Source organism: Dipodomys merriami, unplaced genomic scaffold (genome assembly GCF_024711535.1).
Source record: "Dipodomys merriami isolate MVZ:Mamm:240054 unplaced genomic scaffold, mDipMer1.0.p SCAF_20, whole genome shotgun sequence".
NCBI classification, from domain to species: domain Eukaryota; kingdom Metazoa; phylum Chordata; class Mammalia; order Rodentia; family Heteromyidae; genus Dipodomys; species Dipodomys merriami.
Window position 1 is genome coordinate 23,525,554 of NW_027203382.1, and position 18,935 is coordinate 23,544,488.

An 18,935-nucleotide genomic window follows, 5' to 3' on the forward strand; every position below is an offset into this window, starting at 1 on the left:
AAAAAAGGAGTTAAGAAAAATTCTCTTTATTAGGGAGATGAAAATATGGTTGTTTGTTTTATTGTTTTTATATTGTAAATTATGTACTCTTGGATTTTCATAAGAAAAATATAGCATAAATTTCTTCCCTCTCTCAGCATCTTATCTTCAAACATAAGCTTTTCTCATTTTTTCTTTTTCTCCTCCTCCTCTTCCTCTTCTTCTTCTTCCTCCTCCTTCCTCGCCTTCTTCCTCTCTCTCCCCCATTCCCTCCCTCTTTCCCTCCCTCACACCTCCCCCCACATGCTACCACTTGAGCCCCAGTTTTTTGCTGTTTAATTGGAGTAAGGTTTTGTTTTGAACCTGAATCCTCAGATTTCAGCTTCCTAGGTAGCTGCAGGAAAACATCAGCTTTTCTAGAGTAATAAGACCTTACATATTCCTTTATGGGTTGATTTCCTCAAAGTTGCTCAATAAAAGATTCCTTTTGGCATTGGTGACTTTTGGGTGATTTCTGGAATTCCAGAGTCACCTCCATCTGCTGACTTTCCTATAGTCCTTTTTCAGTACTCCCTATAAAAAGCCCTTACCTCTTTTCTGTCTGCTTTGAAAAATCTCTGCTGTGAAATACTCAGCGTTCATTCTTAGTGTGTAATTTCCTTCTTGTGTTTCCTTCTTTTTTTCCCTAATCCTGTTATTCTCTCTAGACAGGTAATCTTCATCCTCTGGGCCCCAAATTTCTGCTGCATGAGAGCCATCTGAAGTTGGCATTGGGGCTGGGAAGAGTCAGCAACTGGACATGTTGCATAAACACCATTCAGGTAACTGGGGTAGGGGAAACAGGGAAGATGGGGGCAGGTTTCCTGTAGATGTAACACCTGAAAGTCTGCTATGGGCCTTAGGGTGGGGTTGAAACGATGATGAAACCTGAGTTTGGTGAGGATTAGTCCAGGGAATTTTATTTTCAGTGTGAGTGTATTGATGATTAGGTTAACTACTTCTTGGCCTGAATGCATAGTATTTAACACTAGGCAGCAGGAAACAATTTGTTAAAAAAATGATATTTTGATTTTATATACCAGAACAGTAAGCAAAAGGGATCAAATGATTTGCCATCAAAGAGTAAAATATTAATGTGAACTGTTATTTAATTACAACAAGACACAAGCAATTATATGTAAAGTAAAACACTTTCAAATGAGATTTGAGTTCTATTTTGTAGTAGTAGTAAATTGTACTTAGGTGTTAGGATATGTTAAGGTAAGAAGAGAGATAACTGGTCATCTAATTTTATTGTTGCTGGTTAATTATTCACACAAATTACAAACCAAATGGTCATTTAGCATAGCTTAGATATATCCAAGAAACAGAAAATTAAGCGCCTTCTTTTTTTTCTAGAACTTTTTTTTTTTTTATCAAACTGATGCCACTCCCCTTTTAGTTTATTCTTGATGTCTAGCAAACAAGTAGGAAACCTTTATTACATGACAGGTTCCTATGTGTCAAAGACAGCTTCTCTGTCCCTCATCCTTCCTTAAAAGTCTATGAAACAAAAAAGGACCTATGGTCAGAGGTGCTAAGGTATCTCAAGTCATCAAAAACTTGTTTACTCTTCTTTATTAAATAGAAGGTGGATGTTAGCTAGAAAAAGCATCAGGGTTCCTATCCCAGATGTTTAAAGAAAATTATTCTTTTAAATGAAGATTTCTTAGTGTTGAGAAATGAGGCTTACAAATCTCATTATTAAAGTTTGAAAATCACTTGAGTCTTTTATTGACTGCGTATTAGCACTGACCCTCAGTATCTTATTCATGTAAGTTTTTCTTTCTTCATTCTCAGTTGTAGTTATACTCCTCCGCTTCAACATACAACCTGAATTTTGAATTTCTTTCAGTCAAAAGTCCCCAGAACCTCAGCTTTCTCAGAAAGCTGAATGTTTTCTCAAAAGCATTCAAGCTTTTGGAGACTTTCAGCCTTTTACATCTCATTAACTCTTCAGTCTTCATGTTTTTAACATAAAGCATAGTTTATTTTTTAAAACCCCATTTATATACAAATGTTAATGCAAATCACTATGAAATAATGAGATACACTACAATCTGTTCCTCCATCTGATTAGTTTTATTGATTATATTCTTTTCTAGTGCTTCTCCTTCTACATGTACCTAGTTAAATGTTAAAATAGTTGTGATCAACACATGGATATTATTTTTATTTTTCTTCTGTACGTATTGGATTACTGTATATCTTTGTAGGTATAGTTTAAAAGTCTAATAGTTATAGATTTTTCTGACTATAAAAAGGTTTCCTCTATTATAAGCAACTGTTCAATATAAACATTCAAAATATATTTAAATGTCTGATTTCTTAGCACCTCACTTAGAGTTAAGGATTACTGGAACTGTAAATATATGTATTAGAAAGAAAGTATTATTATTATTATTATTGTTGTTGTTGTTGTTGTTGTTGTTGTTATTATTTGGGCGCCAGGCCTGGGGTTTGAACTCAGGTCTGAGTGCTAGCCTTGAACTTCTTTTGCTTCTGACTAGCACTCTACTGCTTGAATGTTCCATCTCTGGCTTTTTTGATAGTTTATTGAAGATAAGAATCTTATAAATATTTTTGCCTGGGCTGGCTTCAAATGGCGATCCTCAGATCTCAGACTCTTGAGTAGCTAGGATTGCAGTGTGAGCCACTGAAACTCAGTTGGAAAGAATTATTTTAAATTCTTTTAACAAATAACAAGTCTCCTGAGAAAAACACAACATATGCAATATCTTATTTCCTCATTGACCAATACATGGTAGACACTACTTACAAATGACTACTTAAGTGTAAATTAAACAAAACTAACACTTCAGTTCCTCAGTTATAATAGTCATATTTCTTCAGATTCATTTTCTACTTTTCTTCCATCTAGCAACCCTTTATTTTCTTATTTCTTCTTTTTCCCTTTAACCTATATTCAAATACCTTGAAAATAAACTAATCTTATATTTAACCAGTTTTAGGCACTGTGTATTAAATTATTTTTCTGGCACTGGGTGGACTGATAAGTTTATTTTCAAGGACCACATAGACTGATGTACAAACTGCTACTTTCTTTTTATTTTATTTTATTTTATTTGTGAACATACTGTACAGAGGGGTTACAATTGCATGGGCAGGTTAATGCGTACATTTCTTACCAAGCATTGCAGCCTCCTCCTTTGTTTACCCTTCACATCACTTCCCAGCTCCCCCCTCCCCCCCATCCCAATCCTTCTCCTTCCCCCCTTTCTCCCCTCCCCCCCGCACCTATGTTGTAAAGCTCATTTTGGACATGACAACTTGTACTTCTCATTGTTGCAACAGGTCCACCTGTATCCTTAAACAACTGGTTTTTCCCCATCTCCTCCACAAGTTATACTGACATCAAATATAGTGAAAGCAGGGGTTATACTGTGGGGGAGGGACATACAAAGCAACAAAGAGATAATCTTATAAATGCATTAGAAACACATGCATGAAAGAAAAAAACATTAAAATACATATCTAAGGGTTCATTTTCCTGACATCACATTATCTGACCTTTTCCGCTTGACTCCTACATATACTAGATATTGCAAATAAGGGAAACCATGGGACCTATGTTTCTTTGGGCCTGGCTTACTTCACTTAATATAATTTTTTCCAAGGTTTTCCATTTCCTAACAAATGGGGCAATGTCGTTCTTTCTGATGGCGGCATAGAATTCCATTGTGTATATATACCACATTTTCTTGATCCATTCATCTACTGAGGGGCATCTGGGTTGGTTCCATATCTTAGCTATGGTAAATAATGCTGCAACAAACATAGTTGTGCTGGTAGCTTTAGTGTGGTCTTGTTTGTAAACATTTGGGTAAATGCCCAAAAGTGGGATTGCTGGGTCATAGGGGAGTTCTATGTGAAGTCTTTTGAGGAACCTCCATACTGCTTTCCAAAGTGGTTGAACAAGTTTACATTCCCACCAACAATGAAGTAAGGTTCCTTTCTGTCCACATCCCCTCCAGCATCTGTTGTTGTTAGAGTTCTTGATTTTTGCCGTTCTAACTGGAGTGAGGTGATATCTCAATGTTGTTTTGATTTGCATTTCTTTTATGGCTAGGGATGTTGAACATTTCTTCATGTGTCTATTGGCCATCCTTCTTTCTTCTTCAGAGAAGTTTCTCTTTAAGTCTTTCGCCCACTTATTTATTGGGCAGTTGTTTCTTTGCCGATTTGTTGTTGGGGGGTTTAATTTTTTGAGTTCCAAGTATATTTTAGATATGAGACCCTTGTCCGTTGTATGGCTAGTAAAGATCTTCTCCCAATCCGTGGGCTTTCTATTGATCTTGCTAGCTATGTCATTTGGAAACTGCTACTTTCAATAGTAAATAAAATAGTTGTAAAGATTGTTGGATTCTGCTTGGGATGACACGAATGATGATGTCTGCTGGGGAAGGGCTGCATCTTCTTGCTTTCTAACTGCTATATATTATTGGCTTCTTTCTGGGTACTTTGCCTATTCTAGCACTTTTTCTGAGTACCTTATGTCTCTAAAACTAGATGAGCATTTTCCTGATGATAGTGATCATGTATGTATTGTACTCTTCCCTGTTCATATTAGGTACTCCAAAATATTTATTTAACTGTGTAAGCCAACCATTTTGATGGCAAGCAACAGAAAACCTTGCTGTTTTGAGTGAAAGGTTTATGGAAGGATAATAGAGACATACAGAAATAACAGGAGACCAAGGATCAGGCTGAGAAAATGGGCAGGAACCAAGAGGGCCCTAGAGACTAGGCAGCCTTAACAATCTGGTCAGCTAGATGCTGTCATCTCTGGATACTGTCATTCTCATTGGATTCCCCCATAAATCAGTCCTATCTGAGATTTTCCTTGGGTCATTCCCTCAGACTTAAAGAGTTCTAAGCAGATCTGCCTTTCAGAGGATATAGAAAGGATGCATATGCTTCTTATAGCCTCTCAGAGCAGTCTTTCATGACTGTGCATAAAAGAATAGATTCTCCTTATAAGAAGAAGAGTTGATGGTGGATAACCCTTAACCCTCCCCAACTTAGGAATGATTACCAACCACAAATATCTAGTACAAATGAATAACAAATATATGTAGCATTTGTTTTAGCTAACCTGGAGGGATGTGTGGAAGACACATTATTTGTGGTGAGGCTGCTTAGACATGTAGGCCAGTATGAAGGTCAATGAAGGCTTTGATAAGGTGATAAGGAATAGACAGAATGCATGCTAGCCTGGAGGAGTAGAAAACAGGACATGTAAAATGAAGATCCCAAGGACATTCATCATGGTATTTACAGCTCTGCTATGCTTTTAAATGTGTTTCCTAAATTTAATGTGTCAGAAACTTAATCCCCAGTCATGTTAATGGTGTTTGAGAAGGGGACCTTTGGGAGGTGATTGGGTCTTAAGGGCTGTGCCCTCATAATCGATTAATCCATTCATGGATTAATGAATTAGTGGATTAATGGGTTATTGAGAGAGTGGCTTTGTTATAAAAGCACTTGGGCTTACTTGCTGTGTACTGAAATGTGATGTCCTCTGCTATGTTGTAATACAGCAAAAAGATCTTCACCAGAAACAGAGAAGATGATAAGACCATGCCCTTCAACTCCCTGGCCTCCAGAACTGTGAGCCCAAATAAGCATTTCTTTCCTTTATAAATTACATATTCTCTGAAGTTCTGTTATAGCAACAGAAAACAGACTAAGATAAGTTAGTTTTAGTTAGTAGCATGTTGTGTGTATGTATGTGTGTGTGTGTGTGTGTGTGTGTGTGTGTGTGTGTGTGTGCGTGTGCGCACATGTCCAGGTACTGGGGCTCATGGCCTTGGCATTTTCTTTCAGCTTTTTTTTGTTCCAGGTTAACTCTACCACTTGAGCCACAGCTCCACTTTTGGCATTTTGCTGGTTAATTGGAAATAAGAGTCGTAAGAACTTCCCTGCTTGGGCTTACTTCAAACTGGGATCCTTGGGATTTCAGCTTCCCAAGTAGCTAGAATTAGGGGTATGAATGACTGGTACCTGGCAGTAGTATGTCTTTGATGGCTCATCTAGGAACTGAGAACTGGTTCATCAAGTTAGAAATCCCATATTTAAGAGAAAATTTTTTTAAAAGAAATTCATTCAAGTGGTTAAGAATTAAAACATGAGTCTGGTAAAAGTTTTCCTTTTAGTTCTCTTTGAAACTTTTTTGTTGTTGTTGTTGCTGTTGGCTGCAGGACTTGAACTCAGGGTCTGGGTGTTGTCCCTGAGCTCTTTTTCTCAAGGCTAGTGCTCTACCACTTTGAGTCACAGCACTACTTCTGGTTTTCTGGTGATTAATTGGAGATAAGAGTCTCACAAACTTTCCTGCCTGGTGTTGCTTTGAACCACGATTCTCCAATCTCAGCCTTCTAAGTAGGTAGGATTACAGGTATAAGCCACCATTATCCAACTAAACCTATTCTTATTAGGTAGTTACTGTTGCTAATTTTCTGTGTATTGTATCAATTTTTTAAAATAAAAATTTATCATAAGAAAATATTATATATTCTTCTTATTATATATTCTTTACCCCTTTTTGTGCAGAGTGGTAACATTCTGTTCGACTGTTTCGTACATGGCTTTTTCATATTATGCATACCAGGAACAGTTTTATTTTATGTTCTTCCTTTTCCTTCCCTCTTTTTCTTCCCTTTTAGTGCTAGGTATTGAACCCAAAGCCTCCCACATTATAGGCAAGTACTCTATTAACACTAAGCTGTGTCCCCAGCCCTTAAAAACATTGAAGAATTTGCAATACATTTTTCTTAGCCTCCCAAGTAACTGAATTAATTGGAGTGTACCACTATACTCTTCCTGGGGATTTTCTACAAAAGTACATAAAGAGATTTCTGATTTTTTTTTTGTCGGTCATGGGGCCTGACCTCTGGGCCTGGGCTCTGTCCCTCAGTTCTTCAGCTCAAGGTTAGCACTCTACCACTTGAGCCACAGCACCACTTTTGGCTTTTTCTGCTTATGTGGTGCTGAGGAATCAAACCCAGGACCTCATGCATGTGAGGCAAGAACTCTACCACTGAGCCACCTTCCCATCCCCTTCTGATGTATTCTTATAGTTACATATTTTATTGTATGGATATGGCATAATTAGATCTTCTATAAATGGGCATTTAGATGTTTTTGTTTTTTTCCTGTTATGATTTTCTGTATTGAATAATATTGAACATTTGTCATATAAGGTATCAGGGTATATCTATTAAATAATTTCCAAAGGTAGAAATTCTAGGTCAAAAAGTTTTGCATCTTTAATTTTTTAGATGTACAAAATTGTCCTCCACAAAAGCTTAACAACTTATTACAGTTTCAACAGCAATTTGCATGGATTTCAGGGTCTGAGGGTATTTTTCAAAGATTCATTCTTAAGGTTTATGTAGAGGAAAAGAAGCTGAGGAAGAATTGTTCTTTATTTTATTTCCATTCTGAGTCTCCAAAGGTGACATAAGAGGCCAAGAGCAATGAGACATAAGTAATGAATTTGAGATGAGGGGTGGGTCAGATATATTTGGAAATAGCTTCATAATGAAACAAGAAACACATTCCCCTAAATTCTTAATACCGACCCTATCCATTATAATAAAGGCTTTGGGCAATGTGTCTTCTACGTTTCCTCCCTATTTCCTAAAATTCCCTGTAATCTAAATGCATCCATTATGGAAGGAAATCTAAAATTAATTTAATATCATGCACAATTTATTTGGGTATCTTTTATTGCCATCCTTGTAATTCTTTCAAATGAGGATTTTGAGAAAACACTATAACATTATGTAATTTTTTTCTTCTTGGAAAGTGAAAAGCAACTTTGTCATTCCTAGAAGCTAAAATACAGTTAGTTCTAGCTTTCAGACCCACTTTAGTTTGGAGTTCATCTCATCATAGAACTATGTATGAGTTCCATAGCTCCATCTTACCCCTCTAGTTCTAATGCCTTTAGTTTTCAGAGCATATCTCTGGATATGCTTTGACCTTCCAGACCTCTTTTCAGACCATGTCCTCCTTTCTTTTAATTAAAATGTTATTATTAAGGTGATGTACAGAGAGGTTACTGTTTCATAAGTCAGATATTGAGTACATCTTTTTGTCTGTTGTGGGGCTTGAACTCTGGGCCCTGAGCTCTTCAGCCCAAGGCGAGAGCTCAACCACTTGAGCCATAACTCCACTTCCAGTTTTCTAGTGGTTAATTGGAGATGAGTCTCACAGACTTTTCTGCCTGAGCTGGCTTTAAGCTTCGATCCTCAGATTTCAGCCTCCTGAAAACTAGGATTACAGGCATGACCCACCGGCACTCTGCTTGAATGTGTTTCTTTTGGGGCAATCTTACCCTCTCGTTGTCTTTCTCTCCCAGTTTTTCCCTTCAGTTGCTGCCCACAAATTATAGTTAATTTTCAACATAGTGTCTTCTGAGTTCTACTGCTTCATTTATTACTCTTTGTCTCTCCATTTCTGTGCTCTCCTTGCCTCCTCTCCTCCCCCCCTAAAAGACAGATAAGTGAGCCAACAAGACCAAAAATATTCCAAGAAACAATAACAAAAAAACCCATCCAAAAGCAAAAACCAACACCATCTTCACCAACAACAGCAGAAAAAAAATCATCCTAGTTTCCCCTTCCTGGAATTCATTTTGATAGCTATTATTTTATATGTTCAGAGGCATGGAGGCATTGTGCCTTTGTGTTGCTCTCCTAAGAGTATCCTGAGCATCCTTCCTCCTTTAGTGTCACTGTGTATGAATGTCTAGAGTCCTATATAATTTATCATTTCCTCTCTTCTGCATATGAGAGAAAAGTTTGTCTCTCTGAGCTTGGCTTAATCTCACTTAACATGATTTGTTTTAGGTCTATCCATTTCCCTGCAAATTACATATTATTTTTTCTAATGGCTGTGTAAAATTCCATAGTGTATAAGTACCACAATAATTTTTTAAAAATTCACTCATCTATTATAGAGCAACTGGGCTGTTTCCATAGCTTAGCTACTGTAAATAGTGCAGCAATGAACATGGTTGTATAAGTGTTTTTTTTTTTTTTTTTTTTTTTTTTTTTTTTTTTTACAGTATCTTGGCTTATGATATACAGGATAGATAGCTGGTATGGCTAGGTCATAGGGAGGATCTATGTTTAGTTTTTTGAGGAACCTCCAGACTGCTGTCCAAAGTGCTTGTATTAGTTTACATCCCTACCAGCATTTATTGTTTTGAGAATTCATGATGTGGGCTAATCCAACTGTCTGAGATGGAATCTCAAAGTTGTTTTGATTTGCATTTCCTTTATGGCAAGCATTTCCTCATGTTTCTTTGCCATTCTTATCTCTTAATCTGAGAAGTCTTTCCTTAGCTCCTTTGCCCATTTAATTTTGGAAGGGGTTAATTTCTTGAACTCCTTGTGTATTTTGGATATTAGGCCTTTGTCAGATGCATTGCTGGTAAAGATCTTCCAGTCTGTTGGCAGAAACTTTTTATTTTGATGTAATCCCATTTGTTAAGTCTCTCTCCTATCTGCTGTGCCCCTGGGACTCTTTTCAAAAAGTTTCTGCCTATGCCTATAAGTTCTACTCCCTCTTGCAGTAATTTCAAAGTTTTAATGTTAAGGTCTTTGATCCATTTTGAGTTGATATTAGTGCATGGATCGACTTTTAGTTTTCTACCTATGGATGTCCAGTTTTTCCAACACTGAAAATAATAATTATTGAAGAGGCTATCTTTTGTGCCTTATCAAATATCAGATATATCTAGTCCTTCTAGTCTGTTCTATTGATCTTCAGATCTATTTTTGTGCCAATACCAAGCTGTTTTTGTTATTATAGCTCTGTAGTAGAGCTTGAAGTCTGGGCTTGTGATGCTTTTTTTTTTTTGCCTAGAATTGCTTTGGCTATTTGAGATCTTTTGTTGTTCCATATGAATTTTCGGGTTGTTTTCTCTCTTTGTTAAGAACATCATTAGGATATTGATGGGGATTGCCTTAACTTTGAATATCACTTTTGGCAGTATGGCCATATTCACAATACTAATTCTACCTATCCATGATCATGGGAAGTCTTTCCATTTCCTGATGTCAGACTGTGTCCTTCTTAATCTGCTCTAACATAGATGAAATCCAGATGTAAATTGTATGAAGCCTTTAATATGTATGTATACATATGTGTAGTAGAGAAATTAACATAGTAAAGTTCATGTTTTAAATGCATTGTTACAAGATTTGACAAACATACAGCTATATTTGCAGTCACCACAGTCAAAATAAGTCTACTTCATAATTTCTAGAGTTTCCTCATTCCCCTTTGTAGTCAGTCTCTTTCCCTATTTTTGAATATTTTTATTATCTATAAGTAGTTATACAAAGAGTTACCATTCAACCAAGCAGTTTATGAATACAGTGCATCTTGATCAATGTCAACTCTTTAAAAGTTCTCACTCACCCCTTCCAATCCATTCCTTCCCTTACTTTTCATAATTTTTAGGCTATCTATTGAAAATTTTGCCATTTAACAAAGTATTTTATGTATACAATGCATCTTGATCTGTGTCATCTTTCAACATCTTCACCCCCGCTTTGACCACCTCTTCCTTATTTTTCAATTCTGTGCTATATACAATGAATTCTTTTTTTATACTTTTTTTATTGTAAAAATACTGTACAGAGGTGTTACAGTTACATGAGCAAGGTAATGCATACATTTCCTATCAAGCATTGTTACAATGAATTCTTGCCTGCATTCTCCCCACTTCTCTTCAATCTTCTACCTCTCTCCCTTTGGCTCCACCCTCTCCTCTTGCAAGTACCCATTTCTTGTTACTTATTTTATTGGACTTTGAACTTAGACTTTTTAAAGAATTAACTATTAGTACTCTCCATACTCTATTTCATGACAGTTAATTCATTTGTAGCCCCTTGCTGATCACCCAATGTGTTTACTTATAGGTTTATAGGCACATTCTAGCTACCATAAATGAGGGAAACCATGTAACCTATGTTTCTCTTGGCCTAGCTTACTTTGCTTAATATAACTTTTCTAAGTCTTTCTATTTCCTTACAAATGGTACCATATCATTATTTCTGATGGATAGTAGAATTACATTATGTATATATACCACATTTTCTTGATCCATTTGTCCATTAAGGGGCATCTGGACTCATTCCATATCTTGACTATGGTAAATAATGCTGTGATAAACAAAAATTAATTTGAAGAACATTTAAGGAAATGGAAGGACCTGCCATGCTCCTGGACTAGAAGAATTAACATCATGAAAATGGCAGTACTGCCAAAAGCTATTTACAAATCCAATGCAATGCCCATCAAAATCCCAACAACATAGACAAAGCAATCCAAAAATGCATATAGAATAATAAAAGACCCTGGAGAGCAAAAGCAACACTTATCAGGAAGAACAGTATTGAAGGAATAATAATACCAAACATCAAAGTCTATTACAAAGCAATATTAATGAAAACAGCTTGATACTGGCACAGAATAGGCTTGAGGACCAATAGAATAGAAAACTCAGAAATGAACCCAGAGACCTATAGCTATCTAACATTTCATAAGGGAGCCAAAACATATGTTAGAAGAAAGATAGGTTCTTTCCCAATTCTTATCCTAGATCTGTTTGGGTCCCTAAAATTTTTCTCTCTCTCTCTCTCTCTCTCTCTCTCTCTCTCTCTCTCTCTCTCTCTCTCTCTCTCTCACTGTTCTTTTCTAGCTCTCGCTGTTCTATTCTAGCTCTCTCTGCTACCTCTTTCTCTGTTCCTCTCTGTTCTCTCTCTGCTCTTTTCTAGCTCTCTGCTCTCTCTCTGCTCTCTCTGCTCTTTTCTAGCTCTTTCCTCTCTTTCCCAGCTCTCTCTCATTCCCAGGCCTTTCCCAGCCATGTGGAGTGCCAACCTTGCCTGGTCCCAGCAGGTCTACTGAATAAACCTACCCCTTACCTGAAAAAAATTTTTTTTTGTCTTTTTCAGAATGTCAGATAAATAAGATTGGATAGTATGTTGTCTTTGAGTTTGACTTTTATTCACTTAACATAAAACTTTGCATTCATCCAGATTTTAATATGTGTAAAGTATTTTCTTGCTTTTTATTGCTAAGTAGGATCTTACAGTATGGAAATACCAAAGGCTATTTTTAGTGCATGATTCTAAAGAGTGATTTGAATATATTTTTAAAGTTTATGTACAGAGATTAGTGATTTCATTTCTTCTGTAGTCAGATTTGGGTTACCCTCTGAAAGTTGAGTAGTACATTTTTGCACAGGAAAAATAAATTTTCTCTTTTTCTTTTCTTTTTTCTTTTTTTTTTTTTTTTTTTGCAGGGGTGGGGAAAGGGGCACCCTGGGACTTGAACTCAGGGCCTTGGCTCTGTCACTGAGATTTTTTTGCTTAAAGCTAGTACTCTATCACTTAAGCCATAGCTACACTTTCAGCTTTTTTATTTTTTATTTTTTGTGATTAATTAGAGATAAGAATTTTATGGACTTTCTTCCATAGGCTGGCTTTGAGCTATAATCCTCAGATCTTAGCTTCCTGTGTAGCTTGGATTACAAGTGTGAGCTGCTGGTGCCAAGCAAAATGAATTTTCTTTAGGACTAAGCATTGTAGAAGCTATTGACTTTAGTTACTTCTAGAGGTAAGAGAAAGAATATCAAGATTCAGGTGAAAATGTTACAGAATAATGAATGAATGTAACCATTACATTTTAGGTCCTTTGAGGCACAGGTCTTATTCTTTTTTTGTATTACCTTTTACTCTCCAGTACCATTGTGATCCCTTGACAGTTATTTTTGAGTAAATAGATATCATCCTCAAATGCTATCAAGTCACAACTTTAATATATCTTGACCCTTAAGCATAGTGGCCTTAAAACCACCAAACCTTCTGTTGATTTGTGCCTTTTCATTTCCACTCCCCATGAATAGCTATAAAGAGAAGGTTAGTCTCTTATATTAGGTTTCCATCTTCAAAGAGCCTTTTTATTCCGTTTACTCTCCTTCTACAGTGGGACCCTATATTTTGAAAGAATTGGTCTATTATATAACATTTATCAAATTCCTGATTTGACAATCTGTATATCTGATATTAAGAACTTCTGATTAGCAAGAGATAATTCACATGGAGTATATAATTATGTCACATACAAATAAGCATATGTTTCCATTAGCCTCACTAAGGGAATATATACAACTGGACTTGGGCTTTTTAGAAATGTTAGCAATATCATGAAGTGTCTATACTTTCTAAAGGTATAGAGATTTTGGATTTGTAACTACTACAGTCTTTCTTTCTTTTTTTTGTTGGTTGTGAGGCTTGAACGCTGGGCCTGGGCGCTGTCCCTGAGCTCTTCAGCTCAAGGTGAGCACTCTACCGCTTGAGCCACAGCACCACTTCTGGTTTTCTAGTGGTTTTTATTGGAGATAAGAGTCTCATGGACTTTCCTGCCCAGGCTAGCTTTGAACCGTGATCCTCAGATTTCAGCCTCCTCACTAGCTAGGATTACAGGTGTGAGCCACCAGTGCCCAGCTTACATGGTTTCTTTTCTCAGGAAGATTACCCAAATATTTTGAGAACTTGGGCTAGTGGTTTACTTAAGCCTATAGGAATTCCAAGATTTAAGAAAAAAACTTTGGCCTTATGCTTTAGCTTTTATTAGCAGCATTATCCTGCATTAATTTACATTTGGCCTTATGGAAAAAAAAGAAAATATTGAATCAGACTGGACTCTATTATTAATGTCAGGAAACTCAATAGAAACTACTGTAAAAAAAGGAAACATTGATTCATATGACTGGAAATGCCAGGTTGGCTTTAGTCATTACTTGATTGGAGCCCACACATTGTTCACAAAACCTCTTCCTGTGAGCTTCTAAGGTAGGTTCTTATCTTGGTTCTTAGACGTCTGCTGCATCTCCAGTTTGCATCCTTCTAGGTTTCAGTCCAATGGAAGAGAGAGGCTTTCCCACAAGAATTTTATCAAGTCTCAGTTCTGACTGGGAAATGTGGTTGTATATAAGTGATTACGTAGAGGGAAATGATGCACTGATTGTGTTGGCTTAGGTCAATAAACTTCTGTCTAAAGTTCCATCCAAAATATATGGACTTAGAACTAGATAAGACATTGTACAGAGACAACTTGGGACATCATTAACAAAGGAAAGAAAAAAAGAACAAAGGAAGGTGGGGAAAAACAAAAGAAGGAGAAGTAGATGTATGGTAGCCTAGTACCAACTATCTAGTCCATTTAATATGGACTAATTTCCTACTTTCCAGGCACAGGACTAAATATTCTCACAAAGTATTCTCATGATATCGCTGTGAGACAGGTGTTTCTCTCTCTGTTTTATTGTCAAGGAGATAATCTCAGAGAGTTCAAGTCACTGCCCAATTACAGTCAGTGGTAATTTCTGGAAGCAAGTATTTCTGAATCCAAATGCAGTTTATTTCATATCACTTCCTTTTTTATGTTTAAAAACACCCTCATGAATAGCTGTAGAAATCACTGGAAAAGGATTGTCTAAGTAATTATTTTGAAGATTGCAACATTCATCTGGATCTGTTTGTGACGTGATGAATTATATTAAGCTTATTCTTTGAGTAGGCTCATATGAGATGCATTCATTCAATAAATATTTGTTGAATGCCTATTATGAGCCAAGTACTGTTGTATGAACTGAAAAGAAAACCGAACAAGTCCTTATCTCAAGAAGCTTATGTTCTACTGTAGACAAAAGACAAAGATGTATAATAACAGCTTATCATGAGGATTCTGTTCAAATTCAGATTATTTAGGGGGCTCAAACTCTCATAAGCAGAATCATAAAATGTCATTCATAGTTTTCTTGGTAATGACTGGTAACGCTATTACTCACTGAGGGCCAGATCAGGGCCAGAAGCAAGATAAAGAACTAAATGAGGTAAATGTCTGGAATCAAATTGTAAGGAAAGCAAAGTGAAATGAACATTTTCTCAATTTTCGGGATGTTTTCAAAAAGCATTTCTCTCCACTTGCCCCCAGTCACTGAGTAGTAATGCTAGAACTAGGGTCTTTTGACTGGTCTAGATATCTATGGGTCTCCTTTCAGAGATCTGGGAAGGTAAACTATTTCATAATAAGGCAAAATGTTTTTCATTGCTCTGATAGCAGATAAAACTTCTGTTTTAGACAACAATATGGTGGGGATATGGGGGGCAAAGAATCCTGTTACACTGTTGGTGGGAATGTAAACTAGTACAACCACTTTGAACAGCAGTCTGGAGGTTCCTCAAAAAACTAAACATAGAATTCTCTACTTTCTCAGTCATACCACTCTTGGGCATTACCCAGAACATCAAAAGCCAGGATACTGTAAAAACATATGCATCCATGTTCATTGCCGCACAATTTACCATAGCTAAGTTATGGAAACAGCCCAGATGCCCTACAATGGATGAGTGGATTAAAATAAACTGTGGTACTTATACACACAATGGAATTTCACACAGCTATTAGAAAGAATGTCATTTGCAGGAAATGAATGGACCTAGAAAAAAAATCATGTTAAGTGAGGTTAAACCAAGCTCAGAGAGACAAATTTTTCTCTCATACGTGGAAGCTAGACCTAAAATACACAGGGACTCTATGCATTCACATACAGTGAGACCATAGGAGGATATTCTTAGGAGAGCAACACAAAGACACAATGCCTCTGTGCCTCTGAACATATAAAATAATAGTTATCAATGGAAATGGTTTTCCCTTTGCTGTTTTTGTTTTCTTTCCTTTTGGTCTTGTTTGTTCATCTATCTGTCTTTGGGAGGGGAAGGGAAAGGGTACAAAAATGGAGGGACAAAGGATGAACAAATACAGCTGTAGTACTCACAGTAGATACTGCATTGAAAATGAACTATACAACTTGTGGATGGGGACAGGCCAGAAAAGTTGGGAGATAGCAAGGGAAGGGTGGCATTATCCAAAAAGAAATGTGCTCTTTACCTGACTTATCTAACTGTAACCTCTGAAAAGAATGAAAAGAACTCCTGTTTTAGAGTGAACTAACACAAAGACACCAAATTATGTCAAAAGAAAGGAAAAAAAAGACTCAAGGCTATTGTTGATGAGACAATGAAAATTATTTTAAAAAGCGTGGGAAAACATCTTTTTCAATATTGTGAGTGATGAACAATTTATACATTAAGCATTTTTGTGTGTGTAACTGTAGGATGTTTCCTGATGAAAACTCTTGTGAAAATGAATTGTGAGAACTGACTGAGATACTCTTTTTTTTTTTTTGTGACAATCCTGGGGCTTGAACCCAGGGCCTGGGCACTGTCCCTGAGCTGCTTTCTTTTTTTCTGAAGGCTAGAACTCTACCACTTGAGCCACAGTTCCACTTCCAGGTTTTTTGGAGCTAAGAACTAAGAGTGTCATGGACTTCTCTGCCCAACTGGCTGCAAACTATAGTCCTCTAGTCAGCTTCCTGAATAGCTAGGATTACAGGTATGAGCTACTGATGTCCACCTGGGCTGCTCTTTTATGGAATACTATTTTTACTTCTTAGAACAATTGGTAAATTATGCTTTTTCAGAGTTGATATTTGGTAGACATCTCAAAAACTACCAAAGTGATCTTTGAAAGCAAGTTCAAGTAAAGCAACTGATACTGTTTATTGCTAATGCTAAAATCAAGCTCTCAATTCAAAATTAGAAATTTGGAAAGCTTATATGAGCTGTTATATGTTTGATGGTGTCCAAATGTTTAAAGACCTTCAGCTGAGACTGAAAGTTCTATTAATGAATGTTATTTTCAAAAATATAATGAGTATGTCAACATTTGATAGATCCACTTAAATCAGAGTTGGTATTTTCCAAATAACCAATACATAATAGTACAAAATAATGCAAGACTAGAGATAAGGGCTAGAGTGTATCTCAGTGCCAGAGTACTGCTCTGGCACCAATCCCTGGGTTTGATCCCCAGCACAGAAACGAATCATAACAACAACAACAAAAACTAAGTAAAAGATAAACCAATATATTTAATGTCTGAACGCTTGATAATTTGCATGAAATAGATTCAAATCCCATATTGAAATCAATGTCTAAGAAACATTACTATTAAAGTAGAACATCCATTAACATATTATTGAAGCCAAGTTATTTATGAGAACTTAAGAACATGTCTCTGTAAGACAATCTTTTCATTATTTTTTTCAGAGGAGAAATAATTATTTTAATAAAATATATCATATGTTAGCATATTATAGGTATATTTTCAACATCTTACAGGTATAATTATTAGTACTCTTATTTCTAATACAAATGTTAATATGAGGACCTATATACAAAAGTTCCCTTGGGCCCTAAGTAATTTTTAAGGGAACATAAAACTGCAAACTCCTCAAACTGAAAACTCTTGCTTTTGAGTATTTTTTTTAACACCAAAGGATAAAAACTTATACACCAAAGGCTAAAGAAATGCTTTCAAGGCAGATGTGGTGGGACACCTCTATATTGAGGCGGGTTATCATGAGCTGAGGTCAACCTAGGCTGCTTAGTAAGGACAGTCTCAAAAAACCAAAAACAAAATCCTAAAACATGTATTTCAGTTCTTTACTTTTCTTATGTATTGAACTGAACCAAAGAGTTCCCTAACCAAAAAGTTCATGGCAGAAGTAAAAACTTACTGGGAAACCCTTCGACCAGAGGTCTGCTCTTAGTATTAAAGCCTGGTTCCTAACAATTGAAACCTTGGAGAGCATGTGGTTGGAGAAGTAGACTGAGGTTTTTCTGGTCAAAGGAGCAAGCCAAGAAACATCCTTGATGTGAACTTCAGCAAATGACTGCCGTCTGTCCCTAGGGCCCTTACTTCTGTACTGTGTGAAAAGATCTTTTGACTTCAGACTTCAACCTTCCTGCTATTGGTGTCAGTAGTCAGAACATTAAAAGTTGAAGACTCCTCTGATGCCCTGGAGGCAGGAGAATGGAAGACTGTGGCTGAAAATTGTTTCTGGTGTAAATTGTGAAACTTTTTCAATGTGGAGAGAAGAACATTTTGGTTGGTTAATAGGATTTCTTAGGCTTGCCTAGTAGCTTTATGTGTTCTAAGTTTAAAGAAAAGGTAATTTTTTTCTAAGTTAAAACCTGCTTCTGCTTAAAAAATTTACATTTTAAGTCATTTTAAAGGATGGTATTGCTATGGAAAAGTGGGGTCATTTTCCTTTTTATGAGATTGAACGATGGTATTTTATCCTTTGGCTATGAAGTCAAGTGAATGGTCAATAGTTTGAAATACAATTGAGATAATGCCCAAGAAGTGTCAGATTCCCAAAATTTATAAAATGGCATGATATTTCTCTGGGCTCTGGTATTCAGAGATAAAGATAAACATTCTACAAAATTGTCTATTTTCAAGTTAAACTGATGTCCTGTCTCTGTTTCTGAAATGATAAGTTGTAATTTTGAGGACACCATGGATGAAAGAGAAAAAAATGACTACCACTAGTAACAGATGTGAAATTACATTAGATAAATATAATCATTAGTTTCAGTCTCACCCTGGTTAATTTGTTTGTGGAAATGTGCAACCCATTATTCATTAGATAATTTTTCACACATTGATTAGAAAGCCATGTCGAATTGTGACCCTGCACATTTGGGTTTACCTATCTTGCAATGAAGAATACCGCTTACAATAGTGGAAATGGGGGACAAAATGTTTATCTCAAGCTGATTTTGTGCCAATAAATAAAGTAAATCAATAGCCAGTGAAGTGTGAACAACATTTCTCTGCTGTATAATATGGTTTTGGGGGCAATTTGACATGCTACAAGGGGAAACAAGGGTCTTGAACAGAAAGGTAATAAAAGCAAATCATGCTGGTAACTGTTATTGAAGTTCTATATTTTTTCTATACTTGGA

General features: G+C 36.3%; 1 protein-coding gene across 2 annotated transcripts in view; it reads left to right on the forward strand.

Annotated features, from left to right (window-relative positions):
- Window positions 1-686: 686 nt before the first annotated feature.
- Wdr41 (WD repeat domain 41) overlaps window positions 687-18,935 on the forward strand; it is a 185,604-nt gene continuing 167,355 nt past the window's right edge. For both annotated transcript variants that reach the window (XR_011373743.1, XM_070031226.1), the window contains exons 1-2: window positions 687-800; window positions 5,580-5,649. Coding sequence is in view for 1 of the 2 variants with exons in the window: in XM_070031226.1 (XP_069887327.1) it covers window positions 779-800; window positions 5,580-5,649 (92 nt within the window). In the remaining variant the exon portion in view is untranslated. The remainder of the gene's footprint in view (window positions 801-5,579; window positions 5,650-18,935) is intronic.